Below are 12,942 nucleotides of genomic sequence, written 5' to 3' on the forward strand. Positions count from 1 at the left end.
ACTGGGAATGTGAATGAATGCTGGGGGTAGATGTTGGGCGTGGTATTATACCAGATCAATGCTAATGCAATGCTGGCGTGTTCAAATGGGAAGTGACGCAGTATCCAGATCCACGTGCGCCTCTGGGTTCCTTGATTTGTCGAAGAAGGAACGGCAGATAAGTAGAGGCTGTCTGTCTGACGAAGTGACGGGTCGCTCGATACGCGTCGCCAATCCCAATCCAAAGAGGCCGATTTGGGTAAAACAGGGATGGCAGGTGATAGTTGAAGGTGGTAGGTCGGGTCGAGCTTGGAAAGTGTCCAATGGCTTTTATCTGGAAGTTGCAAGCCCTTCGATGGGTTTCTTGCTTATCGTGCAACGTGGGATGCTGCTGCAGGGCTGGCTGCCGATAGATGTAGGTAGGTACGCACGACACGAAAAGAGTTCCGTGGTGTTTGTCGTGGATGTATGCGGAGGATGGGCAGGTCCAACGGGCTTCTCTTTTACTTAACCAAAAGAGCTAACCACTAACCAGGACTCCTCGGGTTTCTCAAAGTTCGTGGTGTGGAAACTTTGAGCAAGTGGGACACGCTCGCGTCGGATACTAATAGGATGATGCGCCGCAATGGGGAAAGACCAAGACACAAGTACTCGTCCTACTTTGACACGGGCCAGGCTGGATCGGCTGACTGGACTGGACAAGGACAACTTGCTTGCCTGCTTCGAAATTGAAGTGTCGATTTTTTGGGTTTCCCAACCTGTTGGACTCGCGAATTGCGCTCGAATGACGTGTTGGTTTCCCTTGAGCACGCACGCACTGCCTTCTGGTGGCTAATCGGGCCAATCAAGCAACCCACACCTGTTTCGCTCTTAGGAGGTATGTTTGTAGGTAGACGGTGGCCTGTTCCGTGTCGGCTAACACACAATCAATCGGATGCTTGAATGATGGATATGGACTTGGAAATGCTGGCTGTTAGAGATGCGTATGGATAGATAGACAGAAGAGACGCTTCGATATACTCCAGACAGCAGAACTGCTTCCTCGAAGGCATGTAAGTACAATAGTACCTACATCCTTGAAACACCACCTTCAGTACAGGACAGATAAGGGATAACACCTTTTTTTCCACCGCTACAAGTGTCAAGCACATCCAATGCGCACAGTCTAAGTCTACAAGACCTGCGATGCCGCATGTACTGTATCGTCCGTCCAGATTGCAGATTGATGCATGTCTAAGGTCTTCCTCCCTCCTACTCCCTCCTACTCCCTCCTACTCCCTCCTCCCCTCCCGCTTATCGTATGTTCCCAATGCCCCCCGTCCAGCCGTCAACCATGTGCCATGGAAAGAAAGGGGCGGGCCATTATTGATTTAAGATTACATGGAGCAATTTCTGCACCGTGAACCTTCCCTCATCCTGGACGGTACAATCCGTCTAGCCACCGTCCAGTACTTTCTCGCCAATTCCCCCATCCTCCAAGCCTCTCTCTGTCCCTCTAGTAGCCAGATCGCTCTGTTTCACTGTCGGCCTGCTCCAGTTCTTTTTGCTCCTTTCAGATTACACCCATCCCCAGGAAAAAAAGTTGGAAGGCCGCTTTTTCCTCCCACGCCCGACTTGGCAAGGAAGTACGAACGATGACGAAGGGGACATGGGAGAATTGTGGCGTCATCCCACAGAAGTTTGGGGGGCCGCTGTACCGATAGACACCGATAGAGGCCACCAGGGTCGCGTGCTTGTGCGCCCATTCTCTCTATCTTGCATGACGCTACATGCATACCAGAAGTGACATAGAATAAGATAGCCACCGAAATAGCCAGATTAATTACCGATGTTTGAAGCATTCGAATATAATATGAGTAGTATAACCACCCAAAGTATACAGTGTATGAGTGTTGTAACCCGAATACTAATTATTATTATTATATCTTGCCATCTATCGGGGAAAGCCTGACTGTTTGGTCAGTCCAGTGTCTTGGTGATGCCCCTACTGTACCTACACACTACTCGAAGATACTGCATATTGATGTACCGATAAGGCGATCACTTTGGCGTATAACGAGAGGGTACGCAGCACCGAACTATTCAACCCTCGGTGGTTTAATCAGTACCAATGAAGATGTCGGCTGTGAGAGCAATCAGTTACATTGATCGTTAGTCGTGCACGTATGATAGTGAGATTATGTTTGCAATGGATGTTTTGAATGAGGCATGTTGCTATTATCGCACCAAGCTATGCTAATATGAGGGCGTATACAGCCGTATTGGTATCGTTACTCCTGTAGTCCCTAAAGCAGAAAGAATACATCATATCTTGCGCACCCGTAGCAGTCCAACGCCCGCCCAGTATGTATCCAGCGGCCCAAATCGGGTCAGCCAATGAGCAGCAAGCAAATCACACAATTTCCCCTCAGTGTTTCTACAGAAAAGCCGTTGATGGCCTTTCCATCAGTAGAGTAGGTGGGGTGCAGGTATAGGTACAGGTATAGGTATCGTGTCGTGTCATTTCATATCATTTCCGCTCCCCTTTCGCTTTCATCGCGCCACGCTGCTCAGTCTCCTGTTGAGCCACCGGACACCGGTGTCCTGAGACCAGTCTCACGGTGCGCTGCTGCCTCGTGTGGCGGCCGCAGCGGTGCGGGTGCCGCGGTGAGCTGCGGTAGCACGTCTTGCGCGCATTGTCCGGGGCCTTGCGCCCAAACTTCTGCGACACCTCGCAGTACTCCATGCCGGCCGGGACCCACTCCTGGATGTGCTTGTGCAGCTCGCAGCGCGAGATGCCGCACTTTCGGCAGTAGACCTGGCCCCGCGGGAGCAGCGCGGCCAGCGACGAAGACGACGCCGCAGACCCGTTGCTGGCCTCGCGGTCGTGTTGCTGCTGCTGGAACTTGACCGCCATGGCGTGGACCACCTCGGCCTGCGCCTTGTCCTGGGCCTTGGTGGTGGTGCTGACGCCCTGGGCCTTGTTCTTCTCGAGGTCCAGGAGCGGCCCCGCCAGCCGCCACGCCCACTCCATGTCGTTGGGGCCCTGGCGCCGCGCCGACAGCGGCACGGTGCCGTGCATGCGGCGGTGGATGGCGTAGAAGTGCCGCGACGCCAGGCCCAGGCAGGTGCTGTCGATGGGGTCGAGCCAGTCGAAGATGGCGAAGTGGATCTCTGCCGGCAGGTGCATGAGCTGGAGCTTCTCGCCGGGCAGTTGGATGAAGGGGATCGGCTCGTAGTCCATCACCGAGTACGACCGCTGCGGCGATGGCAGCGACGGGCGCACCGCCAATGATGCGGCCGCGGCATGTCCCGGAGATACCGAAGTAGTGTTCCCGGGGCTGGGTTGTTGATGGTGGAGTGAGTAGTGCTGTTCTCGCTGCTGTTGCGGCGTCATAGGGGATCGCGATGTAGGTGTGCGCGAGGCAGTAGGGATTTGGAAGTAGGAGTCTTGCTCCGACGGCCTCGAAGAGGGAGAAAGACCCTTCTCAAGGTGTCCGCGGGGTGTGGAAGGTGCGTTGGGTGTGCGGTAGTCGCTGGCGGCTGTGAAGGCACGACGCGGTTGTCGCTGCTTCGTCGTCACCTTCTTGAACCCGGGGTCTTTCTCATTGGGGGTATCTTGCTCCAACACGGCTGTTTCATCAATCGAAGCCAGCCTCAACTCGGCGATGCGGCCCCCAATGCCCACCGCCTCCGAAGGCGAACGCAAAACCTCAACCATTGCGGATTCTCTGTGTCTGAGCGCAGGGAAGGTCTTTCTGTATTCAAGTTGATGTCGATTCCCGACCAAGTAAATATATATAGCCACTCCAAGAAATGGTCTTGGTCACTATAGTCCGGTCTGGTGTCACTGGTCGTGTTGTTCCTGTACGGCCAGTCTCGTGGTTTGATTTGTATTTGTGGATGGGTGTGGGTATGGGTGTATGTGTTTGATGCGTGGTCGAAAGAGCTGTATGAGCCGAATCTGAGTTTGTAGATGGCTGGCAGCTACGGGGGGAGGCAGTAGCTTATAAGAAGTAAAGCACAGTTTGTGCCGAGAGAGCTCCGTGAGATCGGTGTAGATTCTGGTCCCGACACTAGCGACTCACGATGGATCCAGAGGCTAGCAAATCTTATAAGCGGGTATCGTTGGCGTTGTTCTCGGGAACGATTCAGGGCTGGGGCTTGGGGCTGTGTAGTAGTAGAAACGTGGTCACGATGTTTCCCGGGTAGGAATAGATGTTGCAGTATATATCAATGATGTATGTCGATTCACTTGATGGAGTTTTGGAAACGGTTGGTGGAATAGCATAGACGTCAGTGTCAAGGGATAGGAGGGGCCTAGCATTGTTTATTATATGGACACACGACGCAACAAAGATGGCGCTGCTCCCCCCATGCAAACTGGGCAAAACTGCCCGGGGCGCTCCCTAAAAGCGGCAAATCTACGAGCGACGACATGGTGGAGACAGTTTACCCACTTCTTTGGTTGCCATTCCTAGATCCCTCCGGGAGAAGAACGAGGAGCATGTGGCATGCTCGCAATTGCAAGCACACTGGGCGGTTGGGCCAGGGTTCTCGTTGTTCTCGACGTTTGATGGCGGACGATCGGGAGATGGTGGTGTGACCTAGACCGTCGGCTGTAACCTGCGTGCTTACCTACATTGCTCTATTCAGCCAGACGCCGACGCAACGCCCGCCCCCCAAAGCCAACCAAGCGGCCGAAGCCGAACGTTCGAAAAGACCTTCTGACTCCTCAAACCCTGGAAGAAGACGAAGAAAAAGAAGGCTTTACGACAGCCCTTCCGGCCCTACCCCCAGATCACTTACGACAGAGACTGTAACTCTAACAGAATTGGTCCGCCTGCTCTACTTGACTAGCAGCGGTACCCCGTGAAAAACGGTGAGCGGCGATCAAGCCTCAGCCCAGACCCCTCCTCCCTCAGGCTGTCCTGTCAGGGGTGATGTGGGCATTGATGGCTTGGCGCCTTCACGATAGGGTCTTCTTCGACCCAATTCTTTTCTTCCTCGTGCCAAAGGCGACACCGACTGACCCCACTAGCTAGCCCATCGGGAACAGTGCGCATATGTTCTGGCCTTTCTTGAAGAGTCCCTCGCTACAGTACTTGCATTTGTTACGTCGATGTAATCTGGCCCCGAGGATTGAGAAGCCAGCGGCGTAGATACGTGGCCTACGTAATTGTAGAATGTTTTGGGATGACCGTTGATCGTCTTTGTCACATAGCCATCTGGGTTTCCCCAGACCTACCACTTACCACTACCGGTATCTTGCCCGATACGGGGGATTCCCCAGTGAGAATGACGAGCTCGTGACAGAGGCTGAGTGAGTGAATAGTTACCATCACCTCGGGTCATAACGACATACAGAGTTTAGATCTAACGTGCAAGCCTCGCCTGAACACCCCCTTTGAAACAATGCAGGGAAAAAGGTTCGTACCAGAGAAGACGGCGCTTTTGTGATTGGCGCTCTACTCCCAGCCTCCAACGGCTTGACCTGAATTCCGAGGCTTGAGGCAAGATTGAAGTCAGTTGTTACTAGCCGCCAACGGGAAACAATGTAGGGTTTCCCGTGGACTTCCAGGTGTCATGGAGGCTGCTGTCGAGATGGATGGGTGACAGTCGCATGCTTGAGCACCAGAATAACTAACCCCCACCCCCAGAATCTAGGCAAAACTTGACACTGTAAACAAAAGTAGGGGACAGCCTAGCCGCCGGGCTCCGGTACGAATCAGCCGGCTTGGTCTGGGGGGGATCGCATCCTGATGATGTGTGCCGTGGGGTATCGTGAGGTCGCAGATAAGCCAATGGAAGGACGCAATTGGGCCTCTCTTGCAACGCAACCCCCCTTGGTCCGTTTCTCGGTGCTGTCAACCGTACATTGGCGCCTGGCAAAAGGAAAAGACCCCAAACCCCTCGAGCCCTCCTCCTGATCCAGAGCCCCTCAAATCGGAAGCCGCCTGCTGGGCCTTCCAGAGCTTGACTGACGTCGTTTAGGCGGGTCCCGGGCCCAGAGAAAACTGGGTACATGAAGGCGGTCGCAACCGGCTGTATTCCGCTTGGTTCTTGTGGCTGTTGATCATTATCGAGAAAGATGAAGACAAACATCAGCATTCATGCCGCCGTCAGCTAGGGCTGCTAGCTGGCCACTGGTGACTGTCGGGCTGGGCTTTAGACCGCCATATTTTCGGTACTGTGCTCATCACTGCTCTCACTCTCGCACTGCAGGCCAGCGATCGAGCAACGATCACAACAGACAAGTGTGTTGGAAGTCGTCACTGAGGGTCAGAAGACGGAGTTCTGGACGGAAAGGATCTCTCTTCCCACCTTTCCCCCGGGTTTTCCCTACATGCCGCGCATTGCGAGTGGCGAAAAGGGAAACTTGGCATGTCAGCAAGTCAAGTAACCCAAGTCGGCAGCAACAGCAACATAACAGTAACAACTCATAAAAGCCAGCCAGCTACCAGAAGCAGCTACATATGCATAACTAGGCAAAATGTGACAACGACTGTGACCACCCGCAGCTGAGAATGGCACAAAGATTGGCTGAAGCTGGGCTAGGTCGCAAGGCAGCGAGGCTTGGGCTATGTCCGTCGCCGCATTCCGGGTCTAGGCCGCCCCGGGCGATCCCTCGTTTTCACTTTCTGCTGTGCAACCATTCCCAAGTCCCTTCGGTCTCACCCTCACCCTCCTCCTCCCTCTGTGGCCCGATGTCAGGCGATGCAGGAATAGTTCCCATTTGTTCGCTTCCGCCAACGGTCACATTGTGTAGCGCGTTCCTGGGACCCCTCGTGCCCTTTTCGATATCGGTGTCCTATTACCTGGCAACCATCTTTCATTTCTTTCATTACGTTGAAATGTGGTGGTCAGTTGGTGTGTGTGGTGGGGTGGGTCATATTCAGGGTCTTGATCGGCGGCTATGATTACTTGACTCGGCAATATGCTGGGAAGAGGACTTGTCTCTGTCATGTCTCTTGCTGCCGAGACATAATAACTGCACTACGGCCGGGCCAATGGACTGTCATTACTCGTTTCTCATGGTCCGGTTGGATGCTGGCGACAGAATGGCGGAAACAGTGGGACGACATTTTCTACCTACTCCTCCACAAATGACATCCTCACAGAAGGCTTCAGAGGAACAAGGTGTCGAGGCACCAGGGCTTGAATCTCACTCCCCAAGCAGACCTATCTTCGGTAGAAGGCACCTCTGCTGATGTTCGTCTGGCGGGATGAGAATGGGCGTGCATCGGCGCCGATAACCGCCACAGCCTGGAGTCCGCATTTCATCCATAGACACTGCGGTTTCCACATGGTCTCCTAGCGAAGAACGAACCTTGTGTGTCTATTTTGAGGCATCCATTGGAGAGCTGACAGCTCATCATCCGAGTCAGGCTCGGCCAACCAGGCAAAGAGCCAAGACCCCAGTTGCCTGTTACTGATATAGTGATACTGTAACCTTGAATGCACCTCCAGTGATGTGATATGCCGTGGTCAGTAGTATAACCCGGGCTCCTATCGACCAACTCCACTTACCGCGCGAGCTTGCATTAGCATCGTATGTATGGCATTTATAACCTCGATGCTATTTAGCTAGATCTGGCCAAGCAATGCCTGTGCGTATTATAGAAATGTGCCTCTGTGACTTCACTTTGGTGATATGTCAGATGTTCATTGCCGGTTTTCGTAGCCACCGCCAGAAAGCCGTCAAGGTGCAGCAGCTATACCACTACTGACAATAGAATTGTGCAGATGCAGGGGTTGGTTTTCTCTTGAAGTATTGCCATTACGTTGGATGGCTGATTCGCTATCCCCTACAACTATACATGTACAATAACTTACAAAGGACGTTCTGATCCCGCCTAGCTAACTCGCGTGCTATACACCCTCGGAAGTACGTGTCGCGGTATCTGCCTCGACTCAGGCAGTGCGCTCCCATGTCCCAATTCCTGGGTCGCTCTTCGCGGCATCCGCTGCTCGACTTTTGTCGCTGGTCTCAGGAGGCTGTACGCCTTTGTGCTATTTCCCCCTTTTTGCGCTCGTAGGTTGTTTTTTAAACCAACAGTAGACCCTTACACTGCGACCCAGATGACGCTGATCACAACGTCCATGCCCTTGCTCTCGCCGCCGTCGTACTTGAAGCTCCACATGCCGTCCGTCTTCTCGTTCCAGAAGGCTTGGGTAGCTGAGTGCATGCCACGGCGTCCAACGTGCGGCTTGCCGTCAGTGGCAGTCGCACCGCCGCCGTCGCTGGTGCTGATGCGTGGCTCTTCCCCCTTGTTGTCGCTGCCACCCTTGGGCCTGTTCAATGATGAAGTAGGGACGAGATGTTGGACGATGGTGCTGTTGACGATAAACTTATGCGCAGGCCCCTGGGAGCCCGTGGGAGTGGCCTCGGAGATAAGGGACTTGAGGATGGAGTTCTAGATATCAAGGACGGATGTATCAGTATCGAGGACACTCCAGGTCGCCGTTATCGGAGTTGCGACATCTTGGTGTTTGAAGGGACAATGGCACGTACGATAATGGACGAGTTCCAATGCTCAACCCTGGCGTGCTCGTAGTATTCGGCACCACCGATGGCGCTTTGGCAAGCCTAACTCATAGTTGAACCCGTTCAGTCATCATGGTCTTTGTAATGTTGGTGCGATGGGATCGGTTGGCGAACATACATCGGTGGCAATCTGCCGCAAACGGGTTGCGCCAACGGGCTGCACGCGAGATTGGGGTTAGCGATTGGTTTTTTATCAAAAGTGCTCGCTGGGGCCGCATACGATGTTGGTAGGTGTGGCCATTGTTGTGTTTGGTGAATATGCGCCCGTAGGAGGGTATATCTGAATTTGCGCAGGAGCTGGAGCTGGAGCGCGACTTTGATGGTGGACGAGAATTGATCGGACCAGGCGGAGGTGGTGGTGAAAATGCTGCTAGGTCAAGCGCGGATGGGACAACCTTGGAGCAACAGCTTTGTGTCAATGAAGCAATAGTCGGTTCTGTAATAGTTACGGTAGGCAAGCGGTACTGCGGTCAATTCAATTGATTCAAGATGTTGTTGTAAGGGGGATAGGTAGGGCACCGCAAAGTAAGATAGCAGCAGGCTGTCGGGTAGGTTAGATTAGCAGCATCTCCGGCCGGCGCCATCCTCCGCTTTTTCCCTTTCGTTCTTTCATTTGCTCAGCTCTTTTCGGGTGAAGGAGGACACTGGGAGATGTGCATATGCAGTGTGGGCCGCACTCTTCAATATGCACGGGCCATCTGAGCCAAAAGCTGTCGCTACTTCAGAGAAGGAAGCTCAGAAGGCAGAAGCTTTTAAGCTGAGGTCATCTATCGCTCAACTGGATCGCGGGGTAGAATAGAACTAATCGAGGCACGTGAGAGTGGGAGGCTTGTCATGTTATGGGTGGTGCGCTCTTACACGAGGCGTGTATCACTTCAACTCTACTGAGCCGGCACTCGATGGTCGCAGGAACCTCAGCCAATGATAGATGATAGCACTGTTGCTTCGATATGAGGTACGTACTTGAAAAGGCAGGATTCCCGACAATTTGAGTTTCAATCAGATAGAGAGTACCGCCTCTTATTTTCCATGCATGTAAGTTGCTCTTATTTCCCCAGGATTGAGAAGTCGCGTTTTCGATTATCTACAGATTGGTGCTGTGGTTACAGATCAAAAAACCCACTACTTCTTTAAACATAGCCGGGTCGCGATTCCTCTTGCGGTCCCCAAGCGCCTTGCCGTAGCAACGACACAAGTGACAAACAACATGGACCAATATCCATTATGACATAATCGCAAGCAACCCCCTGCCTCCTGGGCCAAGCAGGAAAAACACACCCGGAGCCCCAGCAAACTTCAGTAAGGGGGAAAATGCAGAATACCGCCCACCGGACTATGGCCTGGTTGTACAGAATCAGTCGTTACTATCACGGAAATCGTAACTGATCAATAATAGGACCGCGGGATTTGTTTGTGTAACCATATCCCCTGCAAGACGGTGACCAGTCAGAAAAAGGAATGTGCCCACGTGCCTGGCTTTTATGTCGCGGATGGGCTTCCATCAACGGCCACAGTGGGGGCCTCACTGGCTGCCGTACCGAAGTATCGCCCAAAGCAACTAAAAAGTCCAGGTAAATAGCCCGCTCGGTTCTTCTGTCCAGCCAGTCAGAGGATAGCCTGAGCCCAGATCATGCACAAAAGCGGGCAACTCTCGGTGGCTGCGGTCTGCACCTAAGCTGCTGTTGCGCTCAAAGCAGTGAATTGAAGCTTCTGATTCGATACGCCGTTCGTCATTTTTCTCAACTTACATCCATTGATCAATACATTTTCTATTCTTCTACTGTCGCCCGTCTCAGTCGCTCGAGGAAACTGATAGCTTCTTCATCACGATATTACGTGTCGCTTGAAAAGTCTGTCCAGAGTTGTCATTTTGCCCGACTTGGTAGGTCTTGAATTGTTGTTTCAGTGCAGAGTGCGCGGTGTTGTTCCCTTGGCGTCCAAGCAACGAGACGTTTGCCCATCCTCCTCCCTCCATCTTGTTGTATCTCTAACTCTACATGAGCTAACAAGATCCCGTGTCTCTCAGCAGTTACCCAGATCCGTCCCGCCGCCGTACAACCTTTAACAAAGTTTTCTTGTACCATCGATCCCCCGACGATCACGCAAGACGCTTCTAGTCGCCGTCTTTATTCCACCAAACATGTCGAGCCAACCTCTTCTTCAGACTGCCCCAGGTAAATAAACACCGCTGTGGTACCTCTGCTTCCGACTCCGACCACGCCCGACTGACAAGTGACTCCTCTTTCTTTTGCAAATAGGCAAGCGCATAGCCCTGCCTACCCGCGTCGAACCAAAGGTCTTTTTCGCCAACGAGCGAACCTTCCTGTCATGGCTCAACTTTACCGTGGTCCTGGGCGCCCTGGCTATCGGTATGCTGAACTTCGGTGACCGACCCGCCTTCATCTCGGCATTTCTCTTTACCGGTGTTGCGATGCTCACCATGATATATGCACTCGTCACGTACCACTGGCGTGCAAGTTCCATACGAAGAAGGGGACAGGCCGGATTTGACGACCGCTACGGCCCGACTCTTTTGGCCATCGTCCTGCTGCTGGCTGTCATTGTCAACTTTGTCCTCCGTATTGCCTACCGCGAGAAGCGAGTCTAGGGAGGATCTTATGATCTTATCCGATTCCAACGTATATAAAGCTTATGGAAGCCGGGGCTCAGCTTGGTACAGCCTGATATGCTGGTATCAGCTGCCAACTACGATGACTCCGATAGGCGCATGAAGAACTGGCGATTTGACGAGCCATGTAAAGACTGTTACGTGCCGATGCAAATAGCTTTGTGGGGGAGAAAGACCGAGGCTGTGATAACTGTATTACCCGGCGCACTGCGAAGAAAAATTGAAGTTTGTTTACATAATGGAATGGACAGGGTGCATCTCAGGAATTGGAGCACTGCATTGTAAATAGTATAGGGTTACAAGTGGGTATCATAAATTGTATAGAAGACCTGGGTATCTCTGAATATAGGTCCCAAGCAATATAGAACGCTATCACGATGCACGAGTGCCGAGACAAAGTGTATGCATGCCGACTCCATCAGAACTTGGAACACGAGCAATACTCTCCGCATATCAGATCAAATCAAACAAGCCAGAGTAAGAAACCGGAGAAACGTGTCTGTCAAAACCACTCTGGTTTGATACCACTTTGAAGTACTCATACCTAAGAGCCATGCGTGAAGGTGCTTTGTGTGCATGATGAACAGCTCTGGGCCATACTCTCAAGGCAGCGGCCATATAGTCTCTTGCTCAAGGAACATTACTACATCCGAATTGGAATATCATGACTACCATTGGTTGTTGAGAACTTCCACGATTATACCAGTCATGGCCAGTCTCAATCATGTCATGTAGAGCAGTAGTCGATGGCGTACGATGGTACTTGAGAGCAATCGATCCATCGAGGTGCCTTGTGTTGTGTTCAAGTGTCAGCGGGATCATTGTTCGTCTGCTCTCCATAGCGCCTTCGTAGTTCATCGATCGGTATGGGCGACAGGAATAGACTCATCACCGGCGCCGCGCGAATCTTGGGCGTGCCTTCGATGGCACGCTCGAAAGGGGTCTTCATTTCTTCGAAGCCGTCATCGCCTTCGTCATCTTCGTCCCGTCCTGTCTCCTGATGTTGCTGCTGCTCATCATCGGTGTCACCGGTCGCGGACTGGCCCTGGATCTGGCGTCCAAGTATGGTATCTTCGATCACGGTCTTCCCTTCCTTCTGAGCACTAGACATTCTGGGCCTGTCGTCGCGTCCCACCTCCTTCGTCTCCGAGCCCAGCGCAATGTACTGGTACCACCTCGCGCCGTTGCTCTTGAGCATCTCCCGCTTTGCGATCTCGGCAATGCTGATCAGTTTCCCGGCGTCCGCGGCGCGAGCGCGCAGGACCGACACGCGCGGCTTCGGCGACGGGTTGGTTGCGCTCGTCGTCGGTGGCTGTAGATGCCGGAGGACGGAGGTCACCTTCTTCTGGATCTTGGACGACGAGATGACCGAGTGCGTCTGCACGTCGTACTTGGACTCGACCGCGGCGAGGATCTTGGCGTCGCTCGCCTCGGCGATGCTCAGGGTCGAGGCCAGCCGCGGCCGCTTGCTGGGCGGCGCTGCTGCTGCTGCTGCTGCGGGGTTTGGTGTTGGCGGCTCGCTGCGCTTGCGCTTTGTGGATGCGGTGGTGGTGTTGCGGCCGGGATCTTGTTGCGCCACGGCGTCCTCTGTTGTCGCCATTGCGCGCACCTCTTTGTAGCCCTCTCTTCCCTCCCTAGAATGCTAAGCCACGTCCGAGTTCAAGTTGTTTCGAATTATCGACTGCTGGGTGTATTGATTGGCTTTGTTTGGGGAGTCGCGTTTGCCTTCGTGGGGGGAGCGGGATCACTTCCATGGAAAATTCGAGGTTACATAAGCATTCGGCATCTTATCGATAAGACGGAAAGT

At 53.2% G+C, this 12,942-nt stretch overlaps 4 protein-coding genes across 4 annotated transcripts; 1 reads left to right on the top strand and 3 right to left on the bottom strand.

The window, feature by feature from the left end:
• Positions 1-2,488: 2,488 nt before the first annotated feature.
• PG985_002324 (uncharacterized protein) lies at positions 2,489-3,679 on the bottom strand (the record flags this gene model as incomplete). The annotated part of the gene is made up of 1 exon (XM_066822093.1): positions 2,489-3,679. The coding sequence occupies one exon, from the start codon at positions 3,677-3,679 to the stop codon at positions 2,489-2,491; it is 1,191 nt and encodes a 396-aa protein (XP_066689525.1).
• Positions 3,680-8,024: 4,345 nt separating this feature from the next.
• Positions 8,025-8,747, bottom strand: PG985_002325 (Tctex-1; the record flags this gene model as incomplete). The annotated part of the gene is made up of 4 exons (XM_066822094.1): positions 8,025-8,375; positions 8,474-8,548; positions 8,625-8,663; positions 8,727-8,747. The coding sequence occupies 4 exons, from the start codon at positions 8,745-8,747 to the stop codon at positions 8,025-8,027; spliced, it is 486 nt and encodes a 161-aa protein (XP_066689526.1).
• A 1,899-nt stretch (positions 8,748-10,646) lies between these two features.
• PG985_002326 (uncharacterized protein) lies at positions 10,647-11,114 on the top strand (the record flags this gene model as incomplete). Its single annotated transcript, XM_066822095.1, has 2 exons — positions 10,647-10,680; positions 10,765-11,114. 2 exons carry the CDS (start codon positions 10,647-10,649, stop codon positions 11,112-11,114), a joined length of 384 nt encoding a protein of 127 aa, XP_066689527.1.
• An 823-nt stretch (positions 11,115-11,937) lies between these two features.
• PG985_002327 (uncharacterized protein) lies at positions 11,938-12,735 on the bottom strand (the record flags this gene model as incomplete). Its single annotated transcript, XM_066822096.1, has 1 exon — positions 11,938-12,735. One exon carries the CDS (start codon positions 12,733-12,735, stop codon positions 11,938-11,940), a length of 798 nt encoding a protein of 265 aa, XP_066689528.1.
• Positions 12,736-12,942: the final 207 nt, after the last annotated feature.

This window comes from Apiospora marii, assembly GCF_038362585.1.
Source record: "Apiospora marii strain CBS 49790 chromosome Unknown utg000002l_segment0_segment0, whole genome shotgun sequence".
In the NCBI taxonomy this organism is placed as follows: domain Eukaryota; kingdom Fungi; phylum Ascomycota; class Sordariomycetes; order Amphisphaeriales; family Apiosporaceae; genus Apiospora; species Apiospora marii.